This window comes from Helobdella robusta, assembly GCF_000326865.2.
Source record: "Helobdella robusta unplaced genomic scaffold HELROscaffold_34, whole genome shotgun sequence".
Classification (NCBI taxonomy): domain Eukaryota; kingdom Metazoa; phylum Annelida; class Clitellata; order Rhynchobdellida; family Glossiphoniidae; genus Helobdella; species Helobdella robusta.
The window spans coordinates 1,593,211-1,611,739 of record NW_008704659.1 but is presented as its reverse complement, the minus strand read 5'-3'; the positions used below and the strand labels follow the sequence as shown (position 1 = coordinate 1,611,739).

The window sequence follows — 18,529 nt, the reverse complement described above, 5'->3', positions numbered from 1 at the left end:
GGAACCTGGTATGCTACCTTTATGATTCTTCTTGTTGCGTCGTTATTATTGTTTTTATTATTATTATTATTCTCATTATTAGTAGTAGTAGTATTGGTAGTGGTAGTAGTGGTGGTGGTGGTGGTGGTGGTGGTGGTGGTGGTGGTGGTGGTGGTGGTGGTGGTGGTACAGACTTATAACAAATAAAAGTATTAATAGTGGAAAAGTCGAAGTGTTCCTTTCGTGTTGAGTAGTATCTGCAACATGATTATGTGTTTATTATTTGTTTGTTCGTTAGTTCGTTTGTTAGTTCGTTTGTTAGTTCATTTGTTTGTTTGTTTGTTTGTTTGTTATATTAAAAATATAGTTGCATGTGGATGAATAATGCGGCGAGGATAATGATTATTTTGTTGTGAGTTATGGTAATGTTATTAGTGATGATGAAGACGACGACGATGATGATGATGATGTTGTTGGTGTTGATGATGATAGTCTAATATTGATCCAGGCAATTAATTCTCACATGTTGTTACAGGTTTAGTGTGTTTATTATTTGCTCACAAGTTTTATCCTCTGCTTGCTACCTGTTAATAGGATTTCATTGCATCCTTGATTCTTCAATCAACCAATCAATTTACCAATCAATCAATTAATCAATCAATCAATTTACCAATCAATCAATCAATCAATCAAATAGATTTATATAGCGTAACTTTTAAATACAACTGTGATACAACTGATACAACTGCGTTTTGTGTTAACCCCAGGAAATTTTTTTTACTGTATTTTTATATATACAAATACTTTATCACTATTGGATTGGAATGATAATATGGAATGATTTACATTGGAATGATTGCCTTACAGAGTAATAAATACATTGTGAGATGAGATGATTGAATGTGTAGGTGCCTAGTTTTGTATGTTTATAAATAAATCATAAACAATTACCTAGGCTAAATTAAAACACACAAACACAGACACGCACACACACATATACACATACACACACACACATACACGCACACACATATACTGCGCGCGCACACACATACTTTTTTATATATACACATATGTATATATGGGAGAGGATAAATAAAAGTTCATTGATTTATTTTTATGTATATTTAAATATAATCCCACCATGGTTTCTTTTCTTACTCACTAGAGACCAACCCTGGGAACATAAAAGTACAAATGGCAACAACTGATAATGACTGCAGTGTGATGCTTGCGGTGATGATGATGATGATGATGGTGGTGGTGGTGTGGGGATGATGGTAATGTTGGTCCTGATTATGATGCGGATGATGATGATGGTGATTGCGTTGGTAATGATTGTAGTCGTGAGAATGATAGTTATAACAGCAGTGACGATGATGGTGAAGGTGATGATGTTGTTTAATGCGATGACCATGATGATGATGACGGTGGTGATGATGATGATGACGAAGAGCTGATGGTAATGATAACGATAGTGGAAATTTATTATGAAAATTCTTTTCATCATTGTAAATGTTCTACTGTTTTTTTCTTGCTAATCACATTCTTCGGTATGGTGCTTCTATTTATAGCATTGTTTTTCCATTGTTTTTGTAGTATATGCCGTTCTTCACATAAATAACACATTCGTATGTGTTGGTTCATTTGCTTAGACGAACCGTTAAATATGCTTCTATTTTTTATAATTCTGTATGTGTATGTATATATACATATATATATATATATCACGTTTGTGTGCATGCATGTTTGTCTGTTTGTGTGTGTTTGTCTGCAAATTATAACACATACATCAAATGCGTTGTTGTATGCATGTGTTTTTTTTTAAAAAGAAAATCAGATCATACCTATTTAGCGTTATGAATTAGGTTATTTGACCTTAAACTTTGTTAATTTCATAAACAATTCAACTAATTTTAATTCTCCAATATTAATTTTGATTGTGCTATCCTTAGCCAGCCAAATGAATCAACTAATTGATCAATTTTTCAATTAATCAATTAATGAATGCATTAATTAATTTATTAATAAATAAATTAATACAGATAGCCCTAGTATTTTACTATACAAAGACGAATCGAAAGCGATTCTCAAGTCAACTATCCCCTTAGATGAATTCTGTGGCATGGAAGAGGTTAACTACTCTATTGATGGGGAAAAACTGACACTGTACATCATCTGTAGAGATAGGACTGTTGTGTTTGCATTCCATAAGGAGGAAACTAGGGAGCACTGGAGGCGGTATCTTCTAGAAAGCCATGGATTGAGTAATTTTTTTAATTTGTTTTTATTATTTTATATATATATATATATATATGTGTATTTTTTATTTCTTTTCTGTTTCTAATTTGTATTGTTACTTAAGGTTTGTAGTGTCTCTCTCTTCTTTTTAAATGTTTTTATTTTCCATGTTTTGTAATGTTTTGTATTATTTTTTGTTTGGTTTGTTTTTCGTATACCTCTCAGGATGTTTCGTAATCATTTTTGGTTTTGTTTGTCTTTCGTTTTTCGTTTACTTGGTCGTGTGTGGTTCCTTGTCAGGAATATTCTAGAAATCTTTTCTCCTTCTCTCTCTCTCTCTCTCTCTCTCTCTCTCTCTCTCTCTTCTTCTTGTTGACTGCTCTCTCTCTCAGTCATTTATTTTTCAATCCAGTAGTCATCCAATCAAAGTTTAGATAATTATAAACATCAATAATAATAATAAACACCACACACCGCTACTAATTCATTCATTCGTACATACATAATAATAATAATAATGATAATAATAATAATTATTATTATAATTCATTGTTATCGTTTTTATTATTAAATATCTTCATGATTATTATGTTCATAACTTATATGATCACACCATATGTTGGTGTGTATGGTTGATAGTGTATAGTTCATTGCGGAACACCCACTATCACTACCGTAGCATATATATATATATATATATATATATATATATATATATATATATATATATACACTCTTCGCCAATTGTGTATGTGTGTGTGTAGTGTGTAAACCACCCAAGTATCATCTTTACATTAATTTTTGTCCTAACATATCAATTAATCATTTCAGTGATATTTAACCCTGGGGATGCTATGCAGTGTGTGTTTGTGTGCGTGTGTGTGTTTGTGTGTGTGTAATTTTTAATAAAGATTCAGTATTTTTTGGTTGTACTTTTTTCCTTAATGAGCTTTTTTATCTCTTTTACTCTTAAAATTTGTTGTTTTGTAAATTTAAAATGACAATGAATATGCAGATGAGGAACATGTGATTGTTAGTTATGTTATTGGTTCTGCTCTATCTGTTTACTAAAAGTTCAGCAAACAGTATTAACCATGAGTCTTTTTTTTACCTCATAACCACTGTTTTCAGTTCTTTTTTTTCTCCAACTCTGAAAGTGCACTTCAAAGCTTAAACTCATCTTCATCTCATTCCAAACAGATTCCTGCTTTCCTGTAAACTTCCTTGGGAAATTCTCAGCAGACACCAAATCATCCACAACATCACTCAACCAACAGCAACAGCAGCAGCTGCTGCTGTTGCAGCAGCAATCCAACACAAACGATGACAAAACACCGTGCCATTTGTTTCTAGGTTCGACGAGGTTGTCGCTATCAACTCGCGCAACAAACGACGCAGCAGTAGTAATGGAACCCAGGCATGTCTATTCCTGTCAGTATGAGAGTTTGAAGGGTTTTGATCTGGCCGGAGAGCACACGCTTTATTTCGACGCCGCCCACAACGGGAGTTAGTCATCATTCTAATTGATGAAATTATTTTGGAGTTATTATTTTTATTGATTGTTTTTGTGAGGTTGTTGTTTTCAGTGTGTTTGTTGATAGTTCATGGACCTTGCATACCTTTTCCCATGTTTTTCCATCCGAATGTATGTACGTCCATATTATTGCGATTAAATTATTTTAAATTACTTTCTCATTAAAAGATATTTATAAGTTAGATATTGATTAGATTTTCTGTTACTACTGATGCATAATTGTCTGTTACATAATGAAAAGGTATAGATAGGGCAGTTGATAGGATATAAGCAGAATTTGAGTTTGTAGTTTTGGCTTGAGATAGTATGTCATGAGGTGGTTTTCCAGTGATATCATAAGATCAAAAGATTCTGTACATTTTGTTTACATAAAAGTGCACACTTCTCATGTGCTTGCTGCTACTTAACAACTCTTCTTCCAACCCTGGACATTATGTCAGAAATAACTTTTGATAAATGGAGCGATAGATAATGAAGTACTGATGCTGCTTGTCTGCTTGAAGAAATTTTTATTCAATTAACGAGTTATTTTTTTCTAATTATCTGAATCTATTCGTTTGAAGTACATGTGTACAGTTGTACACAAATGTTTATAATTATTTGATTTGTTTATAATCATAATTGTATGAATTGTTCTTAATTTTTGAGTCATTGTCACAGTCACTTAATACTTTTTGGAAATTTTTGAAATTCAAGGGTTGTATGTGATGTTTTGTTCAAAAATTGGCGCAACGTACTTCTTTACTCTTAAAAACGATGACAGATAATAAATAATCTAAGTAATGTGTATGCAATGTAAAAAGTAATAAAAAATATTACGTTTGATGTTTTTTATTGTAGTATTCACGTGTTTGAGAAGGGAGTAAACCAGGGGTCGGCAAACTACGGCCCGCCGGCCGCCCGCGAGGCTATTTTGTGCGGTCCGCGAGGCCCCGTTTGCCAAACATTATGACCAAAAAAAGAAAAAAAGGAGCCACAAATCTTAAAAAATTTTTTTCCCGGGTCGAAAAAATTAGCTATCCAAGTGTATATGAGGCCCTTCAAAGTTAAATAGTTCTCAATTCGGCCCTCACAGCGAAGTTTGCCACCCTGGAGTAAGTAGTAGATGAGTGGAGGAGTGGATTTATGTTTGAAATGCTTACTACTAGAATGTGAATCATTTTTATAGAACATTCACATTCAAATAAACGCCAAATCAGTATGGGAAGCATTTCTGTAAAATCTTCACACACTGCCAGCTAATCATTTTTGTAAAAAAAAAACTTTAGTCGCAAGTACGTATACACACACACACACACGTACACACACGTACAAAAACGCACACACACACGTACAAAAACGCACACACACACGTACACACACACAACACAAACAATTGTTACTAGCTTGTAAAAATGTTGATAGTTTCAAACAACCCTGGTTAATACTTGTCCTACTTCCCGCTAATAATTACCAATAACTCATTCACTATGTTTTTAAATAACTACTTACCTGGCTATGGCGAGGCAATACTATTGTACTGTATAGTACAAGTGCAATTGTGTATTACTTAGTACAACTGCAATTTGCACAATAGAGGTGTACATACGTACATACTTGCTTATTGAGAATCAGTTTATACAGTGATATTTTGTACTCGTGTGTGTGCGCGTGTGTGTGTGTGCGCGTGTGTGTGTGTGTGTACAGGTACGCTGTACTTATTTAGTACCGAATAAGTTGCATGGGAGTTTTTATTGAATCCAACAATAAGGTGTGTATAATTTTTAAAGTTATTTTTCAGTGTAATAATATGATGTTTTTTTTCTATTTTTGAGAATATTTGGTTTCTTTTTTTTAATTTGTTTTAGCTTTTTTTTTATTAACACTATTTGCAAATGTTTTCTAATATGTTTTCGTGGTCTTTTGTTATATATTTTTGCGTATTATGATACTATTATTTATTATTATTATTGTTATTGGTGGTATTATTATTATTATTATTATTATTATCATCATCATACAATTATTTATAGTATTTTAGTATTCATGGTATTCATACAGTAATTTATAGTATTGTTAGTTATATTGAGTTACAGAGAACTCCCCCATCAAAACAACAATGTTAATCATGGCTTCAAAACATTTTTCCAAATTTTTTAGGGTTTTTTCTATTTATATAACACCAAATCTAAGTATGTATACATGTACATACATCACCAAGCATTCCAGAAAGTGCTTATGTTGATGTACGTGTGTATATATATATATATATATATGTGTGTGTGTGCGTGTGTGTGTGTATGTGTGTGTGTGTGTAGATAGATGTAATATAGGTATGTATGCAAATATTTATACATGTTTTTGTTTATTTGTTCATTTGTCATTGGTGTACTTGAGCAAAATAATATAATGTTATGATCCTTCTATTTTTAGTTCACTTGTGTTTTATTTTTTTTTGGCTGAATGTTTTAAGAGTTGAGATATTTTTCAATGAATGTGAAAGGTCGTGGGTTCAATTCTTGTCTATTTGCTATATGTGAGTGTGTGTGTGTGTGTGTGTGTGTGTGTGTGTGTGTGTGTGTGTGTGTGTGTGTGTGTGTGTGTGTGTGTGTGTGTGTGTGTGTTTGTGTAGCTTAACTTTGAATGATCTTGAAAGATTTACAGGTTGTTCAATTTTCATAAATTTTCAGTTGTTTTAATATTTTTTTCTTTGATTCTTCTTTGATTTACTACTTTTCAATTTCGTCCAATTATTTGTTTGTTTGTTTTATAACTTCTGATGCCTGGCTGGTTGGTTTTTTTTCAAGTTATCATCATCCTTATCACCACACCATATGAAGATGACATTAATCATTCTCATTTTCATCATCATCATCATCATCATCTAGACACTAAAATTTATCGGCATCATGACTCCATCATCATCGTTGTCGTCATCATGTTATCATCATCGCCACCGTCGTCGTCATTATTACACCCAAAATGACCATTATTACCGATGTGATATTTACGTTTTGACTTTTAACATTTATTTTTGAGAAATAATGACGAACAAATGAATGAATGAATAAATGAATGAATGAATAAATGAATGAATGAATAAATGAATGAATGAATATAGCAGATGGTGATGACGTCTTGCATGATTGGTTACAATTTGTTTTCATGCCGAGATGAGGATGACGTGGTGAAGATTGTGACGACGACGACGACGATGATGACAAGAAAATGTCAAATGGGCTTTGGGTGCCATTTGGTTGATTTGTTGTGTTGTAGTTTTTGTTTTCATTCGTTTGTTTGATGAATAATGTGAGTGGGTGGATGTTTGATGTATGTAGGACTGTAGGTCTCTTTTTTTATTTTCTCATCATATTTTTTTTTAATTTTCAATCAATGGCTGTAATTTTTATTTTGTCATTTTGTTATTGATCAACGAACGCTCCCTACACAGCATGCAGACTCAAACATGTGAATTGATTTGTATGAATGTAGTAGTAGCAACCCATCAGCTGTTTGAATGTTTCCTAGCGTAGATATCATCTGCTCCTATGTTTTGTAGGTAAGAATTTCTTTGCATTTAATCCAGGTCACTTTGAGGTTTAATCTTGCCTGCAGGCAATAATCATTCCTAATTGTTGAATAAATAGAGATAAGTATTTTGGGAAGCTTTCTAACATACAAAAATTACGTTAGTTGTGGGAAGCTACTGAGTCATTTTTATGAAATTTTCTAAATTTTTTGAAAATTATTCATGTGAGAGGATTTTTCCCTCAAGGGAATTTTTATTGGTTTATTTATTTATTTTTTAATTGTAGAAATAATTAATTTGAACTCTTTGTTAATTAGTTTTAAATTTTATGGGAACTTACACTGTGTGTGTGCTGTCCGCGTGTGTGCTTGTGTGTGTCTGTTCGCGTGTGTATGCGTGTGCGTGTGTGTCTGTCCGAGTGTGTGTTTGTGCGTGCGTGTGTGTGCATGCGTGTGTTTTTGAAGTTCGTTCAAATCATCCTTATTGTTCGTCTCCTGGTTTTTGCAGTTTAACATTTTAAATTACCGTGAAATACACTTGTTGTATATATGTGTGCGTGTACAATTTACATAACATACAAACACGGATTCTATTTTTATAAAATATTGTTGTTGATTTACTTATTGTATCTAACAAAACAAATGTTAACGAGTTTTATGGTTTATGAAACTTTCAATTCATTTTTTACTCCTTTCAATTCAACCTTTTGTCCATTTTTTTATACTTTTCCATGCGTAGGCGCGTGTGTGTTTGTGTGTGCGTGCGCACGTGTGTGTGAGAGAACATAGTTTATGGTGGTACTGTTTGTTTGTGTGTGTGTGTATGTGTGTGGTGTGTGTGTGTGTGTGTGTGTGTGTATGTACGTTTATATAGATTACATGAAATGCCGGCTACCTTTGATATGCTTTCTTTGAATTTTATTGTTAAATGAACGGCTGCTGATAAGTTTATATCACTCCTCATTGTACTATTAGCGTGTTATTGTTATTGTTGTGTTGAGTGTGTTACTACTAAGATGATAATTTGAGGATGGTTAGAGAAAGATAGAGAGGGGGGGGAAGACAGATACAGACACAGATGTAGAGAGATTGAGATATGAGATATTTGGAGATAATGGATATTAACATTGATGTTTTCAATTCAATTCCACTTAGCATTACTCAGTTCACAGATCGTTTTGTTTGAATGCTTAAAATTATTCACATGACATAGGGAGAAAGAGAAAGCGAGAGAGAGAGAGAGAGAGAGAGAGAGAGAGAGAGAGAGAGAGAGAGAGTTGTAATTAATGATTCAACTTCATGTTTCCATTTTTGTTATTTATTTATTTGGTTTTTTCTGTATTGTTAATTATTTATTACATAAAGTTTAATATTAATTATTGTTACAGATTTATCAATTCATATTTTTTTTAATCAAGCAGGTCTCCATTAATTTTAGATATATAAAAAAAACATGGTTTCTATTTAGTTGTTTTGGTTAGCCTATATTATGTGTGTGTGTTTGTGTGTGTGGTGTATGTGTGTGTGTGTGTGTGTGTGTGTGTGTGTGTGTGTGTGTGTGTGTGTGTGTGCGTGCGAGCGTAAATTTTCATTACAGGTAAATATTTATTCCTGTTTAAATTAGTTATCATTGTAATACAGTGGGAATATTTGTATTGTTGGAGTGTTTATATAAGGCTATGTTTATCTTTGCAAAATTATACACAAAACACAGCTAAATGTTATAGGTTATTACAATTTCTGTTAATATTACTACTACTACTAATACTAATACTACTACTAATACTACTAGTTGTGTGCGTGTGTGTATGTGTTTGCGTGTGTGTATTGGTTTGTATTTTGTGGTGGTATGTTTGCAAGTGCAGATTTGTGTATGAATATGTGCATATGAATGTGCTAAATGATGAATGTATGTTTGCTTCTTTGTTTGTCTGTCTGTGTATGTGTGGATGTGTGTGTGTGTATGTGTGTGTGTGTGTGCGGGGAGGGGTGTACTTGGTATTATTAAAGAAAAATAATACATACCACTGTTTTGGTTGTGTTGTTGTTATTATGATTATTAATATTTTGTTTGTTGTTGTTGTTGTTACCATTCATTTGAATGTTTATTTTTATGATGTACCTACTGCCTTACATTGTTTGTGATGCATGTGTGGGTGCATCACACGGTACATCACACACCGCTACTAATTCATTTGTACATACATACATACATACATACATACATACATACATACATACATACATACATACATACATGCGTAGATGCATCTGCTTCATTCAGTCAACATCGTTTGACCTTTAGAAATTTTATTTTTTACTTTCTCATTCGTTCCCTTCCCAAAAATTTCATGTTATGGTTTCGTATGTGGATGCTGTTGTTGTTGTTGTTGTTGTTGTTGTTGTTGTTGTTGTTGTACTGTTTGATGTTTGAAACTTGTTTAATCACATTTTTGTGTCACGATTTAGAACAGGGGATTGTACACCCATGAAGTAAAAGAATAGGGACAGTTCAGAGTTCAAGTGTTTGAATTTTTTAACCCCTTGCATGTTGTTTGTAGTGTAGCGATCTCTTTGCACTAATAAACACAGTCACTACAACAGCGGTGCTAGGCCTCACCAACATTCAATTATATACTATATTCATTAATTTATTATCTAATTAATTAATTTAATAATTGATTAATTTATTTTTTTTACCAGATTTGTTAAGGTTTACAATAGAGAGTTCGCAGTCACCACATATCAACAATTTGATCAGATGTAAAGTCCAGCGCGCACAGCAATCTCTCGGCCTTCTATTTCAAATTTTTCCACCATCATCTTCTTCCTCATCATCTTATACTGGTTAATTATATTTATTATATTTAATTAATTTAATGATAAATTTGTTAATCAGACTATTAAGCGGTGTTTTGTAGTATTTTTAAACCTCCCAAAAGATTGGCAACGTTTCAAAATATTAATGACAGCGATGACAAGGTAAAGTTTTATAAATACAGACAGGCAAAATACGGCAAATCTTAATTTTAAATGACGAATTTAACTTCGCGCTTATCTTTGAACTACTACTGCTACTACTATTGTTGCTGCCACCCAGCAGTTTATATACAAAATTGGCCTAATAGTTGTTTGTTTATTTGTTTGTTCATCAGGAATCAATCATATGTAAATAATTGATTCCATTGGTCTGGGCTGCTTTTCATTCCAAAGTTGTAATTTTGAACTGATTTATTTGCATTGATTGATTAAGAAATTTTATTATGATTTAAATTTTTAATGTGCAATTTTTTCTACATTCAATATTTTGTTGTTTGCTTCTTCTAACCGATTCCAAAATCCGAGATGAATCATTTTAATTATAACAGAAAACCAGACAGTAAATTCGTTGAGGTCGCCATCTTTGCCACCACCGACGCCGACCTACCAAAGTTTTTTCCTCCAATCCAGTACCATGCCACACAAAAAAATGTCTGATAAGTCATCCAACAACAGCAACATAGCTTGCTTGCCACCAAAAGGTCAGACAACACCGACTTTAACAACAACTGCCAGTTCCATCCCTCCCAACATCAGCAAGCTAACCAAGATTAGAAATTCTTCATTTGAAGGGTCGACCATAAATCAGCAGGGCCAGGATCAACTTTCTCTGACAAGCACATCAAGACATCATTCAGATTATGATTTACGGAATCAGGAGCAAGACTTTAATAATAGAATAGCAGACAACTCGATGTTACTGCAGCAACAGCAGCAGCAACAACAACTTCATCGGCAACATGGAAACAGTGTTGTGAGTAAGATGACTAGTGATTCAAGAAGAAGTTCAGTCGATAGTTTCTACCCGACGACAACCATGTTACCCATTGTAAGTTCTCCAATGCAATACATCAACATCAACAACATGAAAACATCTAATATGACATCTAAGTCAGCGTTGCCCCCAACACCTCGACAGCCGATCACCAAATACAGAAAAAGTTATTCACTGAGTTCATCATTTGGTCGACTTTTGAAGCCATTCAAAGAAGACCAGAGATTTGTACCTGGTAATTTCAAACACCTTGATAAAAAATCAAAAAACATCGATAAAACGATAAAGCAGCCGATGATGAATGGAGGAACGTGTGAGAAAGTAACAAAATATGACCCATTACAACCCTTGCCCTACAAAGACCTCAGCAGGTTTGATGACGATTCCGACGGCGTCTACATGTGTTGGACGGCCAGCACTCTGACTGACTTGCAGAATAAATTCAACAATCCAGCCAAGAAAGTAGATTACATCAATCTCATGTCTAATGACGACAACAAGCAGAGTAAAAGTTTTCCATTGAAGCTGAAAACTAATGCCAGTGATTTCTTGAAGCCTAATTATTCATCTGACTCAATCAATCATCTTTCGACCATGTTCTATGCTAAAAATAGTTTACCCCAGCCGCAAAATCAACAGAATGAGAGCAACACCAATAAAAACTCTTATGTTAATTTTAATAATGCGTCGGAAAAAGTTATTCCACAGCGACTCAACAATAAAAAGTTAGTTCATTCTCACTCTGACGTCACTGCGCCCATCTCCCAACGTAGTCCTAAGACTGACAAATGCAAAGTTTCCAAGACTGAAACTGCTGACAACAGCAACTACATAACAATGCAACAACTTGGCATCAATATGTTTGGTGAGGCACCCCAACCTGCCCCCAGCCTACAAACTGAATCAACTTCATCTACACCGTCTGCTTCGAAAGAAAAAATGAAAAACGTTGATAGCGTAATTGGAGAAGATGTGAATAAAATTAATAAACAGTCGATCTTAACAAATTATTCATCAGATGCTAATGACTACTTTGAGAAAAATTGTGAAGACAAGTTGATGGTTCTAGAGCAGAACAGTCATGTCTCGTTCTCGGACGAGGAAGTTGAACAGGGTGCAAATAAAAACGTTAAACAAGCTCCAGCGAAACTCCCTCAGTCAAATGACGACCTGTTAAGAGAACAACTCATGAAGTCACCCCCGCCACCAACACCATGTCTATTTTTTCCACTTCAGTCACCATCCTTGCAACCACCAACAACGCCATCTGCTGAACAACAGGACTACATAAATCTGAGCACTATGACGTCAGCTGTCCTCCCCCCACCTCCTCCATTGCCACCCAAGACGCTCCCAATCATTAAAGAAGATGTGCAACAGGAATCTTCCTCATCCAATCCTCCACCGATACCTGCAAAGAGCAAGCATGTGAGAAATAACAGTTACGAGAGAAACATGAGCCAAGCCAATTCTACCATCATTACAAAACATGAAATTTTTCCTCTAATACAAAGTGAACCGAAACCACCCATTCCAAAAAGGCAGATCTACTCGAATTCTCCAGGTGCTACTTACAACCAGCCATCATCAAATACTTTACCTTTTCACCACGGTAAATCCTCTTCTGTTTCGTCGTTATCTAACATGCCCCTCAGCTTTGTTCGACCTGTTTCTGCTTCGGTTGGTATCACGAAACATCGCAAGCCCAATCTTACTGTTCAAATTGATGGCACAGTAGAGGAAGAATCAAGTATTTGTTTGTCTGATGGCAGTTTTATTTGCTTGTTTTAATGGGCTTTTAGCTTTGGTGTTTGAAACTATTTTGAATATTTTGTATGTCTAAATCTGTTGCACTGCTGGTCTGTTCTAACTGTAACCTTAATGACGTTTCAAATATATATTAAATACAAATAAGTGTGTGTGTTATAGGTATATCTGTAATATTAACAGCTCACTTGTTGCATTCAATCTACAGTTCCAGTGGGAAGAAAGTTGTCAGGATTTTCTGATGTCAACTCAACTGCAAGCGGCAACTCGTACCGACATAGGAAAAGTAGCGACATGAACGAGTCCATGGTGGGCAACAAGCGATCATCGTTTGATGCATCAAGATCCACAACGTCACTGGCCACGTCGAAACCTCGAAACGGTCGAGAATATCTAGACAGGAGACGCCTGGTAGAATCTCCACAACAGTCTCCTTCAATCGCGTCAACAATTTTCTCATTTGATGAAAAAAGTGTGGCAAACAACTGTAGCAGCGGTGAAGACTCGCCCAGATTTTCGAGCGGTATAATTTCCGTCGGTAGATCGTCATTGAGAATGAGCCAAGAACTAATGAGAAGGGTCCCACTAACACCTCACGAGTGTCTCCAACACGATTCTCCCATTCCTGATTCTCCGGGAAATTCTTCAGTCAGAACCAGAACCAGCAACAACACGTTGGTCAATTATGCTGATATCGACGTCTTGTCCATGGAATCGTCTATTGAGCAGCCTCAGTCGGCCAAAGGCTTCAAAATTCCTCCGTCAACTCCATCGCCACACGATAAAACAGTTTACGCAACGATCGATCTAATGGCCACAGTTGCCGCCACCCAAGTCGGTAAACAACATGCGAAACAAAGAGAGAATACATTGGAGAAACACGGAGATGTTAGCAGGAACAAAGTCAATGGAATGAGTAACATCATCGAAAGAGGCAGATTATCCTTAGATCCCAAACGATATCCCAGCTCCATTGCCAAGGAATGAGTGAATTGCCTTGCAATTTCATGACAACTTGGTTCAGGTTGTGCATCATGCATCGGTTTTTGCATTACGTTTGCGTGCCGCGTGCGTTGAATTGCTTGGTGTGCGTGCTGTGTGTTCTACTTGTGTTAATCTCTGTGCTGATTTATATATATATTCAAGTAAGTAAATAAATATGTTATAAATATACGTGTATGTGTGTGTGTGTGTGTGTGTGTGTGTGTGTGCGTGCGTCATTGTATTTTGTGGACAGTTAAACTATATTATTCGAGAAATATCTTTCATTCTGTTTAAAATGTTCGCACGTGTTACTATTAATGAAATTATGACAATGAATAATCGCGTTTGTATAGTTTTGTATCTACGCATTTCATATATGTATGTTTGCATGGGTGTATGTATGTGTGCATGTGATTATAATCATGTATGTGTTATATATATATATATATATATATATATATATATATATATATATATATATATATATATATATATATATGTATATATCTCTGTGTGTGTGTGTGTGTGTGTGTGTGTGTGTATGTGTATGAGTGAATGTGGGTGTGCGTGCATAATCGTACGAACAAGTCAAAATGATTTGGTGTGTGTCATCGAAGTTGAGTGAGACATTTAGTCATCTTCATCATCTTCAACATTGAACTGTTTTCTTTCTCTTTGATTTTTTTTTTCCTATATTTAGTGACATTTTTTTCTTTCACGGTTGTTTTGATTTGACGCGTCATTTTTATATGTTATGTTGAAAATAAATAAGAACTTATAATAACGAAACGAGACGATTGGCGTCTGTGAAGTGAACCGTTTAAGATTTATATTAAATTTCTACATTTCATGTCTGAAACCTTATTTTTATATTTTGCATTTGGTGGACGGTTTTAAAAGGATTTCATGTTTCATGCACCTTATGTAGTTACGCATGCGTGTCTTGTATGTATTTAATATAGTTAATTTTAATAAACTGAAAGCATTTTATTGGCTGTGGTTGTTTTAATGCCGATGTACAATTTATTAGGATGTCCTCTTATTTTTTAAATGTTGTATTAACATGCCAACAATTTCATAATTCATCACGAGTAACAGACGCGATTTCTGGTTGATTTTTTTTCAAATAAATCTATCATCAATAAGGCCTTATATATCAAATCTACGTGCCTTAGTTTGTTTTATTCAAAATTTTAATTTCAATTAATAAAATTTTTAACTTTTATAAATTAAGCAAGAAATAGCACGGTTGTTTCACTTTCAATTTATGATTATTAACATTTTAAAATTATCATATTCAGATATAAATGTGAATTGCAATTACAAAATACACACACACACACACACACACGTGTTATTCATAAGCATCTCCTTCGAATCCATGAACATGACTATATTTTCTCATCTGGGCACACCAACAACAATTTCACATATGTCCAACACGTCTAATTTTCATTTTTAAACATGTCTGTCGGACCTTTTTTTTTCATGTTCGTTCATTCGTTTGTAATGTTTAGGTGAACGGTTATCACATTTATGCCTATAAACTAGGATAAAAATATTTGTTATATATGTGTTAATGTGTATGAGTGCATGTGTTAGGGGTGGACACGGGTAGGGCCTAAGGAGGAACCACTGTTCCGGGGTTTTCAGAAAAAACGCCCCCACAAAAATTTTTTTGTAACCGTACAATTCTAAGATGTTTTTCGTTTTTAAAGACACTGTTTTTAGTAAAAAGAAGTTGGCAAAGCATTTTTAATCTTTGAATGAATTTTGGAAGAAGAAAAACTACTAACTTTATCAGCAAACCGATTTATGTAATTATTCATTTATTATTTTTGCATAATAGAATAGTTATATAAGTTATATAACTTTAATAATTTATTGTAATGAATTGATTTTTTATATCTGTTTGATTGACATCGAATTTTAAATGCCATTCAAAAGTATTTACTAATAGGTGAAAATTACTCTCAACAAATGAATGGTAGGAAAATCCAATATGTGAATGCAAAGGAATTGAAATAGAAAAAGCTATTCCTGCTGCTCACCTCTAATGTGTGCGTGCGTACGTGCGTGTTTGTGTGTGTATGTGAGTGATTCTACCTCAAGTTAAAATGATAGAATTTCAATCTATCGATTCTATGCGAGAGTTTGTATATGGTTTAGTTAGAGTTTGATGATTGAATTCTATTTTTATGTTGTGTTTCTATTTTTTCATTTCATTAAAACGTATATAAATATTTTTCTGAAAGGTTAACAGATTATTATTATTATTACCATTAATTTACTTTTTCTTGTTTGAAAATGTCATAGATTTGAAAATTTGTTTTGGAACGTTAATTTTTATCACATTAATGAAACGATGAAACTCTTAAATTTTATTAATTATTATTTTTCATTTCAGAAGACAATAAACAAATTTTGTACTCTCAGATAGAAATATCTGTTTTAATCATAAAATATTCATAAAACATACAAAAACGAAATTTAAAAGAAATCGATTTTTGTGAAGATAAAAAAGAACATTTTGTCATTTTGCAACAGCACCAGTCTTTGCAAGAAGCGACTGATCGGGTAATTGTAGTAACTGGAACTCTTGGAACCTCTGCGATATCCGTTGAGTTATCTTCAAGTGTTTGTCCATGCAGTTCAATGCACATGTGCCCTATGTTGTTGTAGTTGGTTGTGGGTGGGGTGTAGTTAATTAATATTAATTAACTTTTATAATTAATTAGAAAAGTGTTAGGTGATCAAATTATCACTTGGTCTTTTATCATTTTTTTTATCAATTCTTGCTTAAATCGTCACTAAACAGTCTCGTCGCTCAAATTTGGTTTTAGACGACTACACAGAAAACATTTTAGCCTATTTGCTATCTGATTTTGTTAACCCTCAACAAACTTTAATTATTTTTCAACAAAACCTTAAATTGCTGATGGGTCAAAATTTGTAATTCACAATTACTGAACTAACTTCACTTGTAGATATTTTTCTCGTTGTTAAATCGTGAACGCAGTCTACGAAACATTGTTCTGACAGTCTGTTGTAAGATGAGAGGAACTCTTTAAACTGTGGGGATTAATTTTTTTCATAACATAATGAAATAATATCATAGATTATTAAACAATAATATATTTTATAAATTTATAATTTATAAGCCAAAATTCTGGCAGTCTCATTGACTTTCTCTGCTTACTATACTATAGTTATAGTATAGTAATTATTGTTTTACTATTATGTACCATACGTATACCACCAATAAAATAATATAAATTATAATAATAGAAAAAAGTAAATGTTCTTTTTAATTTTTTTAATAGTAGTACAATGTTCACTTTTACTACATACTTGTTTCAGTACTGTTTCAGTTTCGTCATCAAATTCAACTTTCTTGGACATGATTACAGAAAGAGTTAATACAATTAGAAAAAAACAGCCGGAAAAATCAACTGTACGATTCGATTACGTACGCGTACAGAACGCTAAACGGACGAACCGTGCAATGGAATGGAGCAAATGCGAACGATAATTGATTGCAACCTTGGCGCTTGTTTACAAAGAAAAAACAATGCTTTTTGGTAGAATATTATGATGTAGATATCAATCATGGATATATATATCCAGGATATCAATAGATATCAATAAAATAAACGATCAATCAATCAATCGATCAATCAATCAATCATTCAATCAATCAATAGGTTTTAACACAATTCATGGCAATCAACTATTAAACTTAAACCACTTAAAAATTTTCACGAGAAATCAAGGTATTTGGAGTGATTGCATCTAGCGGAGAAATCAAAAATTTTTGAGGATTGCTTCTTGCTTGGATTCTTCAGACGAAGTTGACATTTTGTACCTCATCTTTTTCAACAATATTCATTTTAAAATTAGTATTGTGTATACAAAGTTATCGAAATTGTTTTATTTTTACAAAAGATTAAACAAGTTGAAATAAAAAATTCAAAGCTCATATAGCCATTTGTTTTACATTCATCTCTCTTAACCTTGACAAAAATATTTTTTGTGGGCTCTAACCCCAAAGCCTTTTTCCCTAACGTTTCTCCATGGCATCAATCTGATTCGAGTGAGATTTGCAATGATATATTAATATAATAATTTGAAATCAATCTTTCTTCCTGGAATTAAAATATAGCAGCATATGAACATTATGTTATTTTGTTGTGTTGTGTGATAACATATCTACACACACACATACACAATACTCACACACACACACACTCACACACACATACATACACACACATACATACAAACAAACAAACACACACACATACAAACAAACACACACATACATACATACAAACAAACACGCGTTCATCATTTTTCCCATCTTGCGAAATTCTTTTCCATTAAAGTACAGTGAAGAGTAACAGGCATATTTTTGTGAATGTTCAACTGTTCAACATAAACAACAGCAAACATACAAACACACCCACACAAACACATACACAAACGTACAGCCACACATACACACATTACATACATACTTGCTTACAACATTTTGTGTACATTTTTGTATGAGCCAATTTATAATATTTGTTAAACTTTTTACAAGATTTTGCCTATATAAATCTGTATAGTTATTTAATGGGTCTATATGTTATGCATTCTAAATTCTAGGCATTCTAAATCATAGGAGTTTACCGTTTAAAGTCTAGTATACAAATGTATGT

At 33.4% G+C, this 18,529-nt stretch overlaps 2 protein-coding genes across 2 annotated transcripts; one reads left to right on the top strand and one right to left on the bottom strand.

Annotated features, from left to right (window-relative positions):
- Positions 1 to 10,730: 10,730 nt before the first annotated feature.
- HELRODRAFT_175666 (hypothetical protein) lies at positions 10,731 to 13,829 on the top strand (the record flags this gene model as incomplete). Its single annotated transcript, XM_009023072.1, has 2 exons — positions 10,731 to 12,825; positions 13,051 to 13,829. The coding sequence occupies 2 exons, from the start codon at positions 10,731 to 10,733 to the stop codon at positions 13,827 to 13,829; spliced, it is 2,874 nt and encodes a 957-aa protein (XP_009021320.1).
- A 2,530-nt stretch (positions 13,830 to 16,359) lies between these two features.
- On the bottom strand, positions 16,360 to 16,898 carry HELRODRAFT_82886 (hypothetical protein; the record flags this gene model as incomplete). Its single annotated transcript, XM_009023071.1, has 2 exons — positions 16,360 to 16,494; positions 16,803 to 16,898. Coding segments are annotated over 2 exons (231 nt in total), but the record flags the coding sequence as incomplete, so codon positions are not given.
- Positions 16,899 to 18,529: the final 1,631 nt, after the last annotated feature.